The following is a 17,500-nucleotide window of genomic DNA, read 5'->3' on the forward strand; positions in this document are numbered from 1 at the left end:
CTATCAATCTATCTATCTATCTATCTATCTATCTATCTATCTATCTATCTATCTATCTATCTATCTATCTATCTATCTATCTATTATCTATCATCTATCTATCTATCATCTATCTATCTATTATCTATCTATCAATCTATCTATCTATCTATCTATCTATCTATCTATCTATCTATCTATCTATCTATCTATCTATCTATCTATCTATCTATCTATCTATCTATCTATCTATCTATCTATCTATCTATCTATCTATCTATCATCTATCTATCTATCATCTATCTATCTATCTATCTATCTATCTATCTATCTATCTATCTATCTATCTATCTATCTATCTATCTATCTATCTATCTATCTATCTATCTATCTATCTATCTATCTATCTATCATCTATCTATCTATCTATCTATCTATCTATCTATCTATCTATCTATCTATCTATCTATCTATCTATCTATCTATCTATCTATCTATCTATTATCTATCATCTATCCATCTATCTATCATCTATCTATCTATCTATCTATCTATTATCTATCTATCTATCTATCTATCTATCTATCTATCTATCTATCTATCTATCTATCTATCTATCTATTATCTATCATCTATCCATCTATCTATCATCTATCTATCTATCTATCTATCTATCTATCTATCTATCTATCTATCTATCTATCTATCTATCTATCTATCTATCTATCTATCTATCTATCTATCTATCTATCTATCTATCTATCTATCTATCTATCTATCTATCTATCTATCTATCTATCTATCTATCTATCTATCTATCTATCTATCTATCTCAAAAGTCCTGCCTCTGGCTAACTGTGACATGTTACAGGTGTCCAGATAACAAGTGAAGCATTGATTGGTCGGTTGGTTGGTCTAAACCGCAGGTATCAAGCTCCGGTCCTCGACGACCGCTATCCCACGTGTTTTAGCGCTCCCCCTGCTTCAGCACACCTGATTCCCATCAGCAGGTGACTAACAGGCTTCTGGAGAGCTCGACGAGCTGCTGCACAGGTGAGTCGTCTGTGTTGGAGCAGGGAAACAACAAAAGACGCCAGATATCGGCCCTCGAGGACTTTGGTTCTACTCATTTAAATATCCCGTCGCTCTGTTCCCCACATCGTATTCATCACCACTTTAATTCTCTCGTTCCTGCAGTGAACATGCCTGACAACTCGTCATACGCCTTCGGTCGTCTTCATCGCCTCAGATGTGAAGACATCATTCTTGCCATTGGTATGATTAAAACCATCCTCCTCCTCTTCCTCTGCACCTTCATCCTGTACCTGAGTCTTCAACAGTGGCGGCAGCAGCGCTCTTTTAAAAACCACTCTGACCTCTTCACCTGCCACCTGGCTGCCATGGAGCTCCTCTGGGTCTTTGGCTTCTTCTGTAAATTGCGTGATGGTTCCGTTTGGTCAACAGTGGGACTTTGTGCTTCTGCTGTTGGTTTCTGTGGGGAGATATTGTTCCACATTCTGACCTGTGTGGAGCGGTACCTGGCTGTGGCTCAGCCCGTCACCTACCTGGGTCTAAAAAGCAGCCGTGGGATCAGGATCAGGAACGTCACAATCGGGTGTGTTTGGCTGCTGTGCTTCGGAATGACAGGCATAAAGTTGGGGACCTCCAGATATGCAGCCATCCTCCTGCTGTGCCTTTTGGTTGTCTCCATCATTGCCATATCTTTCTGCAGCGTCTCTGTTCTCTGTGTCCTGATTGGACCAGGGCCTGGGGGTGGGGAAAAGGAAAGGCTGGACCAATCAAAGCAGAGGGCTTTCCAGACCACCATGTTAATCTGGAGTTTGCTGTGTTGGTGGTTTGTGGTGCTCCTTTCTCTTGTGATTCTGGAGAACTCGCCTCCGCAGAACCAAACTGTCTGCTGTCTGGTGAAGACGAGCGTGAACGTGTTTAACCTGCTCACCTGTCTGGTGTTACCTGTGCTGTTCCTCCACCGGACAGGCAGACTGTCCTGCTGCTCACAAAACCAGCAGGGGCATTCGTCCTGATAAATGAGCAACGGGAGGTTGTAGTTAAAAGCACAGAGACAGAGCTGCGAATAAAAACTCACACGCGCATGGAGAGAAGACGCTGACCCCATGCTGAGAGGATACAGTCAGGATTCGAACATGCAACCTTTCTGCTGCAAGGCAGCAGAAAAAACCAACTGGCACGCAAACTAACAAGCTCAGTTCAAGGATGCCGGCTCACTGAGATCAGCGGACTGTTTGCCTCTCTGCGCTCCAACAGTGAACACAAAAGCAAGGGGGAGCAAGGGGAGCGGGCTTTTCAATTCAACTTTATTTATAAAGCGCCAAGTCACGACATGAGTCGTCTCAAGGCGCTTCACATAGTAAACATTCCCATACAGGTCAGTTCATTAAGTCAGTCTCCTATTTAAGGAACCCAGCAGGTTGCACCAAGTCACTGACTAGTGTCAGTGACTTGGTGCAACCCTCATACTTAGCAAGCATGTAGCGACAGTGGAGAGGAAAACTCCCTTTTAACAGGAAGAAACCTCCAGAGGATCCTGGCTCAGTATAAGCAGCCATCCGCCACGACTCACTGGGGATGGAAAAGACAGAACACACACACACACACACACACACACACACACACACACACACACACACACACACACACACACACACACACACACACACAACATATACACCAAGTAATGTTTCTATGGTTACATTGTGATTTCTTAGTAAATACTCTATTAGGTGAGAGATAAACTTTATTGTATTTATCCTAGTGGATCTATAATTAAACGGGTAAACTAGTAGTAGCACATCCAACGTCAAGGAAAGTAAACAGTTATTATCAGGAGAGGGAGAATGTTTAAGTGGTTAGCAGCAGTGTGCTAGCTGATGGCCCCCTCCATGAGGCTACCCTAACCCTAACCCTACAGCTCAGCAGAACATCATTGTAGCTTCTTCTGGGGAGAAAAACACTTAGAGAAAAAAATAAAGTTAACAGCTGAAATAACAGGTAATAATACAGTTAAGAGAGAAATTGTAAAAGAAAGTAGTCGAGTGTGGAAAGTGGTCAGCTGGATCTCTCCACTCCTCCGCCTCGCCATAGACATCCCTGCCGGCATAAGCCTGCTTCCATGGTGTTGCCCGGCGGACTTTCAGGTTCTGCTCCCCAGCACCTCTTCACTCTTGTCTCATCTTCCCCAGTTCTGGTACCCAGATAGCAGGCAACTCTGCACCGGATCCGCTTTCAAGCCAGCAGATCTGCATAACAGTCACATCCACTTTGCTTCTCACACGCCTGAATCAGAGGGCGGGACTGACACTCTGCTTTATTACTGTCTGGACTCTGTGAAATGGAAGCGCCCTTTTGTCCCCTTCTTTCCTTTTAATCCCATATAGGAGAACAGAAGGAGCGCACGGCAGGCTGTAGCGTTTTCATTTCCTTTTACTGGATTCACTTTTGGGCTTCTGGCCCAGTGCCGGACCAGTGTTGGCCCTGATTTGGAACAAAAGATTCACATTGGCCCAGTGTGCAAAAAGGTGCTAGCCCAGATCCGGGCCAGAACCTGTGCGACCTCCGGGCCAAAAAATCTTTGCTATCTGGGTAATGTCACATACCCTTGATTGTTTCCACCCAGCTGTCCTTGATTATCTTGACGTATTCAAACCATGCTTGTTAGTTTCTGTTTGCTGTTTCGTCTGCTGTTGTTCGCCTCTATTGCTCCTGACGTGCCTTAATAGTAAAAGACTTCTTACCTTCTTGGCAGCCTCCCCGAAGCTTACTCACATGTGTTTGAATCAAGACCTCTACATCATGACAGCTCAAATATTCATGTTTTATGTTGAAACGAAGCTATTCAGCGTTAAACTCGAAACAAGATAAAAACCAATCATTTACTTAAAGGGGCATTATGGAAGTTTGACAGCCAAAACATGTATAGAAATAATAAATGTCTTCTTCATACATTCTCCTGCAATGCCCTGGTCCTGTAGAATGAGCCCTGGCATTTTTACTGTGATTGCCTGTTTTTCTGTAAAATCACAGAAAAAGAGAGATGCTCGGGTCAAGCAGGCTGCTTCGTGCGCGTTCACGCTCAGGCATCGCCCGTAGCATTTGCTATCCGTAGCTTTAGCAGCAGAGAGAGAGGTAGTGCCACTTTGTCACTGTTCCTAACGCCTAGTGACAAAGCTAGCTACATTTCTGAGGACCCTTAGCTACTTTCTGTAGGACCTTCTTCTAGATATTTCCTGCAAATTAGCAACAAAATAGCCATTTTCACTCCGAACCGTTCTTTGGTTTGACGTTGTTTCAGCTGTCATCAAGGATATAAAAGTTACAGATACTGTGAATGTTACTAGAGTGTAGCTCACCTTGTAAGATGTCAGACTCTCATGCAGAAGACCCGGGTTTGATTCTGGATGTCAACATAGTTTTTTTAGAGTTTCTTTTTTACATTAATGGTATATTTTTTTACAGTAAGATGCCCAATTTTGTTTTTAGACTCGCTGAACGGCATTGAATTCACAGATAAAAAGATGTGGGTTCAACTTTCATTTTGGAACAATTTTTCAAGCAAGGGAAGGGAATGATCTGAGCATGCAGGAGGACTGACCCATCATAAACCTTTGTCGGCTGTGCTGAAGAGAAAGGTACAGAACCACATTATTTAATTAATTAGCTGCGTGTTCTCCTGTCCTCTGTCCTCCGGGCCACACACACACACACACACACACACACACACACACACACACACACACACACACACACACTCACACGGAACTGTCTCAGCTGTTATTTTAGTTTAGGAGTGTGCACGTACAGCATGCGCACCTCGTGCACGAGCCTACTATTGAAGCTGCCGTTACGCTTTTGGCCTGATGGGGCAATCGCGAGCATAACAATCCTAAAGTCCACAAGTCACTTTAAAGTAGCTTTTCGGAGTTTTCCCCTTTCAGAAAGTTTGTCTGATCCTTCAGAAATACGCAAAAGTGATTGTCTCATCATGCACTGTGATATAATGTAAGCGATACGTCTTTTTTGTGTGTTTTTGCTAACTACACCCCCCTGCCCCACAGAGCTCCGTGCAATAAGAAACTGAGCACCGACCAGAACTAACCAATAGCGTTAGACTACCGCTTACACGCTTCAAATTTAAGGAATACCTCGGTTGACGCTGAGTTGATGAACTTTTCACTGACAAGTAAGTCTCTAAAACATAAATATATGAAAACACAACATGTCATGTGAGTAATCCTCGTGAAACAACGTGTTTTAGCTCTGTTTGTCGGCTACACAAGAAACGTGAAGTCGCCATCTTAAAAAACGGATCGAGAGAATATTTGTGTGATGTGCTTGTCAGCCACTAGATGGTGCCATCGGATAAGAGAAATACTCTGGAAAGAGTAATCGGATCCAGGTTCCTTCTAAATAATTAATAATTTTCGTTCTTTTTTGTGTGTTTTTGCAAAAGTCACTTTCAACATTCCTCATTCACACGATGAAACCAGATTAGTTATAAAATCAGTAAAATTATTCCAGTTCTTTCAGCCTGAAGAAAAGCCCTGTTGTGGATAAACTCAGTGTCTTCATACACATTTGTAGTCTCGTTTCACCTATGCTCCCATCAGTTTTATGATTTTTTTCATGATGTTAAAATAAATTCAACCCTCCCACTGTCCTGTTGGGTGTGACCCCGTGAGGAAAGTTGACCATTGAGCAGGGTTGATGGTTCATCCCTTGGGTACGCGTGACAGGGATGAGGAGTGAGCACCACTCACCACTCATTGCTTTTTGCTGTAATGTGGTAATGTAAGACATTACAGGGAAAGAAAATGGTAATATTTACTTGGTACAATTGTCACTAACGCGGTAATTACAACGCATTTTTAAACCCAGAATCAAGATGTGGGTTTCCTAAAAATTCAAATTGCGGGAAGCCTGAAAAAAGATCCAGTATCCACATATATGACGTCATTTATGGACTCAGCTTTGCGAGCATTCTATGAGCAGAGAGGACGCAGCGGTAATGGCTCAAATATTCCAGCTGTGTCCTGCGCGCAGCCGCTGTTATATTCACAAAATCGCTCCACCAAAACAAAGTGATTTGTTTGCGATCATTTATATCCGCCCATATTTTCTGGTGCTTGGAAATCTAGTTTACAGTTTTTCTGGACGACGGAGAAAACATGCAGCATGCAGGAAGGTTAGAGAGAGAAAGGGCAGGAAATTATTCAGATAAAATCAAGAAAAAAAGTAGGTAGATTTATCCCCAATACTCATTTTTACCAGTGAAAAGCAATAATATATAAGCATTTAATATTTATACATGTGATAGAATCAGATCACCCCAGAAGTCAGTCCCACATCCAGGGCCGTATCAAGGCATTTGAGGCCAAGGCAAATATAGGCTTGGAGCCCCCACCACCTCACTCCCTGCTCAGTTAATCTAAGATGGCAGCATGCTGAGAGTACAAATTGTTGTTGCTTTTATTTAATAAACAATCATTTTAAAGCACTGTTATTACATATGACCGTTTTTAACAGCAATCCTAGCTCAGACACCACATCACCTTCCACATATATGTCATGAGCTCACTGAGTGTCACATTACCAGATTCATATTGAAGTTGTTTTAGTGAAAGTAACTTAAAGTAATGCAAAAGTAGTGTAATGCCTTACATTTTAAAATCAGTAATATTGTAATGTAATGAATTACTTTAAAATGAGGGTAACAAGTAATAAATAATGCATTACAGTTTTGAAGTAACTTGCCCAACACTGTTTATTATACAAATGAAAAACATTATTCACGCTCTTAGGCGAATGTTGCCCAAACAGCAGAATATTTTTTGTTTTGTTTTTGTAAAGGTTAGTTATGCACTGGCTACAAAATAACGGAAGATAAACAAGGGCAATAAAATGGAAGCCATGCAGGTGCTTTAATTACACCAAAATATAAGTAAATCAGAAACAACTTGGTGGTATTAAATCACCAGGCCCAGAACGCTGCTGACTCTCATTTACTGACATTTCCAGCGTTATTAATACCTTAGTGTAACTTCTATATTTGTATAATGTAAAATGTTCCCAAAGTTAAAACAACAGGAAGCCTAACATAAAAGCAAGGTTTAAACCTAAAAACATATAAAATGTTGCAAAAAACAACTTAAAATGCTTGGACTGACATAAAGTGCTTCAAAATTAGTTGACATTTTTTTATTTGCCAGAATGAGGAGGGTGCGGTGTATCACTGCCTCAGTGCCGCTCTCGCGGTCTGCCCGGCGACGCCTCTTTCAGAAGCGTTTTTCTAACAGGAAGTGTGGATGAAATACGTCTCCACCCAAACATTGACTCTCACTTTAAATGAATGGATCAAACTAGTGATGGGTCCAGCAACACAGACGGACCGGCACATGTGTCAAACTCATGGAGTGAAGCCTGTCGATGCGTGTGTCGCTTTAAGAAAAATTCACAATAGTTTTTCTTGAAGAATTAAAGATTCAGAAATAACTCGAAGTGTAAACAATATCAATAAATCTGGCTTAAGCTCGCCATAATATGCAGGGCTAGCATACGTATGTATTTTGGGTGCTTTTAAAGCTCAATATGCTACACTACATTTGACCAATAAGATGTTAATTTCTATATAATTATGGAAATCCAGTCTGATTGGTCTTTGAATGTTTAACCAGAAGAATTAGAATTCTGTTTTTTCTGGGATCGTAAGACACTTCGTATTAATTCAGAGAGAGTCACGTTTATAAAAAGTAAGAAATTTATTTTCTAAACAATTAAAAACATGACAACTAGGAACACTTTATGTGATGAATGAATCTAAGTGGATGGAATGTGAGGTGTGATGATGTGTGAATGTGATGTTATCAGAACCTCTGTATCTGGAGAAACTGAGTTCTAAGTGGAAGGGAATTTGGTCTGCTATAAACTACAAGTGATGGTTTATAAAACCACATCAGACGCAATCTGTCGAGTCTACGTACCCTTATCGGAGACTCTCTTTTGGATCCGAGATGTCGGGGAGTCCGTGGACCCCACGGTACCAAAATTCGTAGAGACACCGCAGTATGACCAGGTCAGTCCAGAGTCGTCTCCAGGTCCCGACAAACAGGTGGACTTGTTTTGCGGTTATGGAAGGATTTTTAGGGAGTCTGAGCTATGTCAGCTTTGTTCTGAAGGAACCGTTTGCAGTATCAGCTGTAGTGTGCAACAGGTCTGACAGCTTGTCAAAAGATGCGATGGGAGAAGAGGCTTCCTCCGATGGCCAGCTTTTAGTTAGGCTCAACAGAATCACTCAGGAAGTGATTCTGTTTTAATAACGGCCATATTTTGGTTTACTGACAAATCAGAACTTGCCATGAAAATGGGTTTTGCCAACAAATCTCAGATACACACTTCCCTCAGATACGAAGATGCTGATTTAGTGGATAAGAAAATATCTATGTGCAGTGACGTTAATGTTAACTTGCGTCATGGAGATATGGTGAGTGTGTCATGTCCAGTCACGTACGCTGATTAAATATATGGGTCATATATTTCATTTCGTCCTTATTAATCTTTCAATGTAATAATAATATTCATTTCAACTTCAGTAATTCAAACACAGATTAATCAAAACATTCCATTTAACCATATTGTCCATTTCATTATATGATTAGTTAACTCATATTGTTCATTTCATTGTATGATTTAATTATGAAAGTTCATCCTTCTTGTTCTGTGAAGCAAAGCAGCTGGAGAGAGACCTTGGTCTAGCAACAGTAACTTTTTTGCAGATTAACCCCCAAATTCCACTACCTCCGCCCCGCTCCGCTCCGCTCCGATACGAACGCCGGAGCAAAATCGGTCCCGTTGTAGTCAATCAGAGCAATTCCACTACTGCGGCCGTGCTCTGGCAGTGCGGCGCCATGCGCCGCCCTCTTTTCCGGCGTCCGGCAAAAATAGAATCGATCCTATTTTCGCCGGACGCCGGAGCACCTCCGCAGTAAATGGACAGAAATCGCAACTGCCCAACAGGAAAAGGAGCAAGCACAACTTCCGTTTTTCACAATAAATCGATAAACAAAATGCATTTTTTGTTTCATATGTACAGGTTTAACAACTTTTAACAACTATCAATGGCGGCTGAAGTTTAAATGCACAAAAGTAAGCCATAAATACAGTTTCCACTATCAAAGTAGTCACACTTTGTTGATCCAAACACTGCTGATCTCTCAACACAAATGATGGGCAGATTAAACAGTTCATGCCGATGCTTCTCCCACACAACGGGTGTTTGGATCTAACTTCCGCGTTTATTGCTCGGACTGTATCGCAAGATCTCGAGAATCCCGCGCATGCTTGTTTGCCCACCTCAGGTCTCCGCACCGGAGCAGAGCCGTTGTAGAGCGGGTACCAAGAAAAATTGAGTTCAGAAGCGAGCGGCTGCGGAAGGCGGGGGCGGAGCGGAGCGGAGGTAGTGGAATTTGGGGGTTAAAGGCACCAGTTAAGACATATGTCTCCATCTAACCCGATACTGAAGAGGTCAAACTGTAGGTGGAAAACTGACCATTTCTGGTGGCTACAAGGTGCACATGAAAGTATAAACAGGCATGAGCTGTTGAATGTCCACCATAACATGATGAGTAGTGGTACCCCCATAACCCTTGGGGCTCAAGAGATTAGGAGCAAACCAAGCATTCGGATGGGCATCCCAAAATAAACAGGTTCTCCTGCATCCAAAAGAAACACAGAGGCAGGGGCTTATTAGCAAATACCTGGGTAGACAGTCCTGTGACTTGTCTGGATTCAGTCCATAAGGCTACAAGACGCCTATGTGATCGTCACCTTTAAGGAGAAAAGTCAAGATTGGTTCACTGGAATCCAAGTGAAAGGAAAGGCAAAAGCATAAAATTACCTTCAACTAAGATTTATTTTACAAACCAAACTGAAACAACAGACTGCGATAAGGAATCATTGTTTTATTTCAGTGTTGAGTGTGTTTGGATATTCAGACAAGAGCCTAATCAGACTTGATGGACAGTAATTACAAAGAGAGGAAGAGCAGGCAAATAACTGTGTGTTCAGAGCTGTGCAGGATGCTACAGATGCGTTATAGCGAAGCGTCAAGCTAGCCGTTCTGTTTCACAATAAAAACAATCCTCCTGAAGCACAGCTGGTAAGCTAATGCTAGCTCACTGTCTCCAATACATATCAGAGGAAAAATATGGAAAATTATCCATCAATTTCACAACATTCATGATGTTTTTATATGAGGCTGAATGTCCAGCTAACAAGAGCCAGGTTTTAGGTTTCGTTGGAACCATGACAAGGAAACCAGGAAAATCTAGTGCAGCTCAGTGAGAGTGAGCAGAAGCATCAAATTTAAGATATTATTGTGCCAAAATAAAAATAAATCTGACAATTTTTTTAAAAGAAATTAAAACAACAATTTTAAATGTTCTATTCGTTTTAATAAATTACTTAATATTTTCTGATCAAAGCCAATTACCAAAAGCTAAATGCTAGTTAGCAATTAGGGAGTAAGAAAGTCAGCAGTTGTACCTGTGATTAAAAGCGTGTTTATTCAGCTGAAGTGTGTTTGAATCATAACAAACCAGCTAGCTAGAAGTAGCTAAACATTAGCCTCAGTCAGAAATGTAAAGGTTGTTTACCTCTAAATACACTGTGCGACTTTTTCACTCGTAGCACTCAGCTTCAGCTCAAACTGTACGACTTCCTCGCAGGGCAGATCTCACGAGCCAGGCGCTCACACTGCACGACCCAGTTCTCGGATGCGACCTGACTGCTCACACTGTACGTCTGGTAGCAACACGTCGGACCTAAAAATATGCTAAAAATAGCAGTTTTTACACAACACGTTAGACTTTTTTGTCTTGTTTTGCCTGTTGTCCTTCGGGAGTGCTGCAGGAGGACACACAGGGATTTATGTATAAATCTGTGTTTTGTGATCAGTTTAATTTGACATGAACACGACAAACACACTTTCTTGACAACCTTTGTGAGTAAAAAAAAACGTGTAGAAATTAAAACGAACAACGTGTGTTATTAAGGAAATAGCAGGGAGCGGTGTTGATGCAGGATTGCGCATGCGCCATGAGCGGTTCTGATACATTTTGGGTCGCAGCTGCTCGCAGCGCCGATTCAACAGCGCGATACCCTCACGAGGGACGAGCAAAATATTAAACACGGCAGAAGTCCATGCGAGCTCACGATTGCTGATCGGTAGCTGGTCACGTGGTGTTAATCGCCTCTCGTATCCCCCTGTACTCTACACGACGCTCGGCGCAAAACTCGCCCCGATCTCGTGGATTCTCGCACGAGTGGAAAATCGGCTCAAAAAAGTGAAAAAGTCGCACAGTGTACGCCCGGCTTTAGACATTAGCTCAGTTTCACTCCTCAGAACAAAATCACATTATTGTTTAAATAAGAAAGACCTGACAATGACACATTTACACAGTTAGTCCAGTCACAACAGGCACAACAAACACGTTTAGATTCAAACTACATGAGGACACATGTTTAGAAAATAATGCGGGCACTTAAGAATGTCAAAGCACATGGTGGAAAACAATCAAATTGAAACATCCAAGGACTAATTACATAAATAAATAATAGTTAATAAATAGACATCCAAAATATGTAGAAGTTAGAATATGATGGTGTTTTCACAACCATTCTGGGATTGTTTAAAAGTTCCACCTTAAATCAGGATTTGCTGTGTCAGCACTTTTCCTACGCTATTTTACCAATGTGTTGTTACGCTTCTTTTTAGGCCAAGTGCTAATGCCACTCTGTATTACTCAGTGAAATGTTTGAATTTGGAGTTTAAATCATGAATGTCCTAAACACTGACATGGACCAGACACCATAGATCTGTCTTCAGAAATACCCGTTGTATTCCCAACAACCTGTTTGGATTTAAAAGCAAGGTACCCCCTACAAGAAACTTACTCCTCCCACTTCATGTTTGAAAAATGCAACAAATGCTGTTGCCTGGCAGACTAAGAGGGCGGAGCTGCTAACAAACACACACAAACAGGCTCACAACAGCATTGTGACATCATAATGTACCAGCTGACGCCATAATGTACCTCTTAGCCAATAGCAATGGCAGATTTAAATTCAAATGTAGTTCAGAGACCTGAAGATAGTGCAACACTGACAGTTTTAGGCAGCATATTTACATTTTTACCAAGATGCACTAAAGTGCCAAATTATTGACTACACCTGTCTACAGCATGATTAGACACTCATTTTTATAGTTTATCAGCAAAAAAAAGTTGATTTGGGGGTGACTTGTTCTTTGAAGGATTGAAGCAAACACCAAATACATGAGAATTTTTCTCTATAGGTCTGTGATCATCATTTTACCATGAATCCAAATTATAAGCTCACCATGTTGCCTTCTGATTGGTCTGAAATATTTCATGTTTGGTGCATCCAATGGGAACTCTCGGGGTCTCTCTGTTGTATTCTGCTTGGATGGAAGTCCAGCATTCTTTCCCGGGCATGTTAGATAACTTAATCTGGATGATAGAGAACCGACGCAGACATCCTGAGACGAACGGTAAGTATGTTTGATGAAAAGCATGCTTCTACAATGAGACACCTGTCCTTCAATTTCAAGAGTTGTGTGAAAACTCCTAAAAATTCTGAAATAATGGAGAAACTTTACATCACCCAAATATCGAATTTGAATTGAATACCCTGGAATCCCAAGCCAACGAGCGGAAACAAGTGTTTATGAGAAAATGTCTCTGATTCAAAATATGTTTGATTAACTCCTAACTGATCACAGTAAAGGTGTTCTCACAAATATATAGGATATACCTTCACAGAGCTTGATTTTCTCTTTGCAACTGTTTTCTCAGGAAAAATACAAGAGTGCAGAGACAATGCTGTTTGTTAAAGCCATCGTTGTTGATCCATTCAACCATTCTGACAATCAGCTTCAACCAGTTGTTTCCAAAGGAGGAACCTACTGGTTTAAAGATCATTAAATTCATGTGAAGAAATAAACATTCCATACTAAAAAAGTCCTAATGTACAAAGAAGGCTCAACAAGCTAAAAGAGGCCCATATGGTTGAACCAACAATAGTATCTAACACTTATTCATTCAGGTAGGGTAGCCTTTTTGAGCTGAGATCATTGGGTTATTAGGAGCTGTAGATGGATTCCCAAGAAAAGGGGCACCGTATCCCTACGAGAACATTCTACTGTTCTATTGCAAAATGAAATCAATGGAATGTTGGCCTAATGTGGTTAATTCAAGACATTCTCTGATAACTTACATTTCCAAGAATCTCTTCTTCTAAGAATAAATAAAGTTAAGAACACCTAGCAAGCATTTTTTAGACGTAAAAGACAATACTCCAAATAAAAGATAACTACGAACACAGAAGGTTGTGGACATGGAGCACTTTCAGCTTGTTGGCCCTATTTGTCTTTTACATAGAGTACAACAAGGCAGACCATTAGAAAACATCCATTCTCACCCACATGTTAGAGATTCATGCTTTCCATATTTTCATCCGTTTTTCAACATTCACATTATCGTACATTTAAGATGCATTGGGTTTTTTAAATAAAGACACTTTCATCATCATTCCTTGCAACTACAACCATACAACCCTCAACCAAATCAGTCTCATGCCATCCAAAGAGACAACAGACATCCTAAACTTGATCATCACCAAAAGGTCTTCAGATCAACATCCTGATTATAGTTTCATCTTCCTTTGGTCCTCTTGATGATCTTTCCTCATCACAATCATCAAATGTAGATAATTCCATAGAAGTTCTAGTAATGCCATGATGTCAGCCGATCCTTTCCCTTGGTTTTTCTTTTTGTAACTCAATTCCATGGGACAAGTAAAGTTAAACATCACTCCCGCTCCTCTTATCATCTCTCGTCTGCCTCATCTTCTCCACCCAGGTCATCATCATTGTAGGTAGCGGTAGACTTTGAAGCAGTGGTTCCCAGAGTCGGCGACCACAACATGTCCGTCTGAGGTCAGCGCAAGACCTTGTGGTCCATACAAGGGGTCCGCTGATGTGTTGATGTACGACAGGAAGGATCCGCTGCCATCAAAAACCTGAAATATATTGATACCACAGGGGAAATGTATTTGCGTATGTGTATTTATGTTGACCAAAGCATTGGATCAGTATTGAACCTGTATTCTGCTGTTGCCCCAGTCGGCTACAATGATGTTCCCATTGATGTCCACAGCCACTCCTGTGGGAGCATTGAACTGGCCATTCCCTTCTCCATTTGAGCCAAACTTTAATACCAGCTCTCCCTCTGGGGTGAAAACCTGACCAGACAAAGAGATTACATATCAATTCTTCATGCAAAGTTTGCCTAAAGGTCATTTGATTGTCGAGGAAACAAGTAGAGCACCTTGACCGAGTGGTTATGGAAGTCTGTTATGATGATCTCGTTATTCTTGTTTACTGCTGCAAAGTGCGGACCTTATAGATAGAAACACAGACATATCAGATGCTTTACCAGTTGTTATGGTTTCTAAGACATTGTTTAGATTCACATACATGTATTCAAACTAGTTTGGGTTTTTGAAACTTGGGGAATGTAAATTTGCACAGGCCTTGTTGTTGAGCGGACAGCCAGACAATGAATTGTAAAGTAGTGCTTATGCCGCAGTATACCCAACACAAACTTTCCACTAAAGGTGTGATTTATCCTTGTTTTTCACAGGTAGTTTAAAAAGAGAAAAGAAATTAGAGCCAACTCACAACATCTTACTACATACCAGTTTTCACTGAGGCTGAGTCAAAACCACGATGATCAAAACAACGTTCAAGAAAGTTGATGGTTTTGTAATGATAGAGTAAAGCTAAGCCCTAAGTTTTTGGACGGTCTTCATAATCAGGTATGCCCCTTGGGTACAAGGTCACCTGCAAACTGCTTGTCGCCGTTGCCTCGACTACCAAACTTGTTGATGAGTTTGCCAGTCAGCTGGAAGATAAAGACAGTACACGACTTGTTGTCGACAACAATCACGTGTCCATTTTGGTCCACCGATACGCCTTTTGGCCCCATGAGTCTACCAGAGCCGAGTTTGGCCTGTAGGACGGCAAAGACGACAATCAAAAAACACTAAACAATGAATAGGAAATAAAGACGATTAGATTTAGGTAACAGACAACCTACCTTGAATTTTCCCTCACAAGTGAAGATGCTGACCCACTTGTTGTCATAGTCTGCAATGATGATGTCGCCACTGGGGTGAACAGCTACACCCGTTGGCCGCTGCAGTTGGCCAGGGGACCGCCCACGTACCCCAAAACGACTCTTAAATTCACCCTCATTCGAGAAAACCTGGAGATGCAAAGTATTGTAACTTATGCTTTGTTTATATTTTACCGTAAAAGCCCCTGAAAGATCTCACTAGCAGACAAACGGACCTGAACACACTGATTGTTGCTGTCGGCAATCAGAATCTTGCCACTGGAAGAGGCTGCTACTCCTTGGAGGTTGGTGAACTCCCCTTTATTCCTGCCCTTTGTTCCTAAAAAGGAAAGGAAACATCAAGAAAGATTAATAATTTTTTTGCTTAAAGCTCGAAACATGAAGTTATGGCTCAAATTTACCTGAGTAGATCTGTTACAGTTAGCATTTGGCTCATCTTTCAGCTTTAGCTTTATGTCAATGTCTGCTAGAAAATGATGTTTTGCAACTATAAAAGCTTTAATCACTTCCTGGTTTATCTCCACTGCTTCCTCCTATCGGATTAATCTCTCACCGATCTTGAAGATGAGGTCGTCCTCAATGGGATTCTGAGTTTTCCGTCGCGGGGTTCCCAGGGCACTGCTGGCCCTCTTGGACCCCTTCTTCTTCTGTCCAGGAGACTTCCCTCGCCTCTTTGCCCCCTCAGAGGAGCCTGTGGATGGGGTCGCGTTGGCTGCAGAGTTGGTTGCTGTTGTGGTGGAGGGAGACACCTGGAAGGCCAGCAAAGAGAACAGAACATGAAGGTTGGATTACAACATGGATATTTTTTTGTGTTTTTCCCTTTTCGCAATTAAGCATGACTTGTTTCTTTGGGAGGTTGGTCCTACCTCAGCCTCAGCCTCGGAGGCTCTGGTGATGGTCAGTTTGAAGGGACTGCCTTTGATGTGTTGGTCATACAGGCGTAGGGCCAGTGAGAAGTTACCCTCTTTGGGAACCGTGTACACAAACTCATATGTCCCGTTCTTATGGTCCACTATCTCACCGTCTACGATGCTGCCGTCTGGGGTGAACACCTGCAAGTTCACACCCTTTAGTCTTTCTGTCACCAATCTGTCCAGGTTTAATTTACCAAAACAAACCTCAGCAGACAGGATTGCATTGCCACTTTTGCAAGCTCCCCCCGACTTGTCTCTTGTTACTATGGTGACTGAGGCAGGGTGTCCCACAATGCACTGCTCCAAGCCACCACCCATGGCTTCACTCTGACTTGCCACAGCACTGAGGAAGAGCATTGATGTTAGCTAGGGTGGCAAGAAAAGAACTTTCATAAAAATGGAGTTTTGTGTCGAGATGTTCTCACCTTGTCGTAACGATGGTACCCAGGTTATGCACGGACTTCCTCAGCCCGTCCGTCTCCATTACCAGATCCAACTGGTCATTCTCCTCTGGCTGACATGGTAGTCTAAGGCCTGCCAGCTCTTTCAGCCTCTCCTCCAGCTTACGCTCCACCTGCAGGTTTGCCACACACGCCTCCCCAGCCAGAGCTTCCTCTGTCTGGGTACAGGTGGTGGTAATGTCCCCCTCTCCACGGATTAGGCTGTCTATCTGGGACTGGAGAACCTACAGACCAGAGACAGTCATTCTACATCCACTTATACCTCAGTGAAGGATCCCAGCTGTGGGTTGGATTTCTACAGGAAATGCACTAAATATGACATTTTGTTTTTTGTTTTTGTTTTGTTTTGTTTTGTTTTGTTTTGTTTTGTCTGCTTAAGATGAACAGAAATGTCCTTCAATGGACTTAGTCTTGACAGAAAATATCTGGAAATGATCCGTTTTCTCTGGACCGTGTCTAACAGCGCACAAAACAAAATTCACTACACTGGACTATGACCTGTTTGTCTTAGTATCAAATTATCTTGAAACAAACATTTACATTAAAATTTGAGAATTTCCAAGGATTTCACGCACCAGTGAGAACCCTACAGAACAGACCAACGTATCTTTCTGGAGATTTTCAGACTTTAAACAAAGAAACTGCTGATGCTTCAGAAACTAAACCAACATAATTAAGTTGTTTTAACTCCATTATTTGACAATAGTTCTCAGCTCGGCAAAACCACCATAAATTGATTGTCTAATTATGAATTAGCCTCACAAAGTGATGGACTATAAAGATGATTTACTTTTCATTAGTTTTCAAATTGATAAAAATGCATCTGAATCACATTGAAATATGTTTATCTTTGATGATGCGAAACTTTCTTGTTTTGTGAAACACAAATTACCTGTAG

General features: G+C 41.6%; 2 protein-coding genes across 2 annotated transcripts in view; one reads left to right on the forward strand and one right to left on the reverse strand.

The window, feature by feature from the left end:
• The window catches only part of fgb (fibrinogen beta chain), a 199,461-nt gene that overhangs the window by 18,273 nt on the left and 163,688 nt on the right, over positions 1–17,500 (forward strand). The gene's annotated exons all lie outside the window — the stretch shown is intronic.
• The window catches only part of LOC107395098 (tripartite motif-containing protein 2), a 31,960-nt gene continuing 24,411 nt past the window's right edge, over positions 9,952–17,500 (reverse strand). The window contains exons 5-14 of the mRNA XM_054737071.2: positions 16,567–16,826; positions 16,346–16,484; positions 16,094–16,279; positions 15,781–15,976; positions 15,443–15,546; positions 15,189–15,356; positions 14,933–15,101; positions 14,418–14,488; positions 14,191–14,331; positions 9,952–14,109 (exon numbers count right to left, since the gene is read on the reverse strand). Of these exons, the coding sequence (XP_054593046.2) occupies positions 13,957–14,109; positions 14,191–14,331; positions 14,418–14,488; positions 14,933–15,101; positions 15,189–15,356; positions 15,443–15,546; positions 15,781–15,976; positions 16,094–16,279; positions 16,346–16,484; positions 16,567–16,826 (1,587 nt within the window). The 3' untranslated portion in view covers positions 9,952–13,956. The remainder of the gene's footprint in view (positions 14,110–14,190; positions 14,332–14,417; positions 14,489–14,932; positions 15,102–15,188; positions 15,357–15,442; positions 15,547–15,780; positions 15,977–16,093; positions 16,280–16,345; positions 16,485–16,566; positions 16,827–17,500) is intronic.

The sequence above is a fragment of the Nothobranchius furzeri genome, chromosome 2 (genome assembly GCF_043380555.1).
Source record: "Nothobranchius furzeri strain GRZ-AD chromosome 2, NfurGRZ-RIMD1, whole genome shotgun sequence".
Taxonomy (NCBI): domain Eukaryota; kingdom Metazoa; phylum Chordata; class Actinopteri; order Cyprinodontiformes; family Nothobranchiidae; genus Nothobranchius; species Nothobranchius furzeri.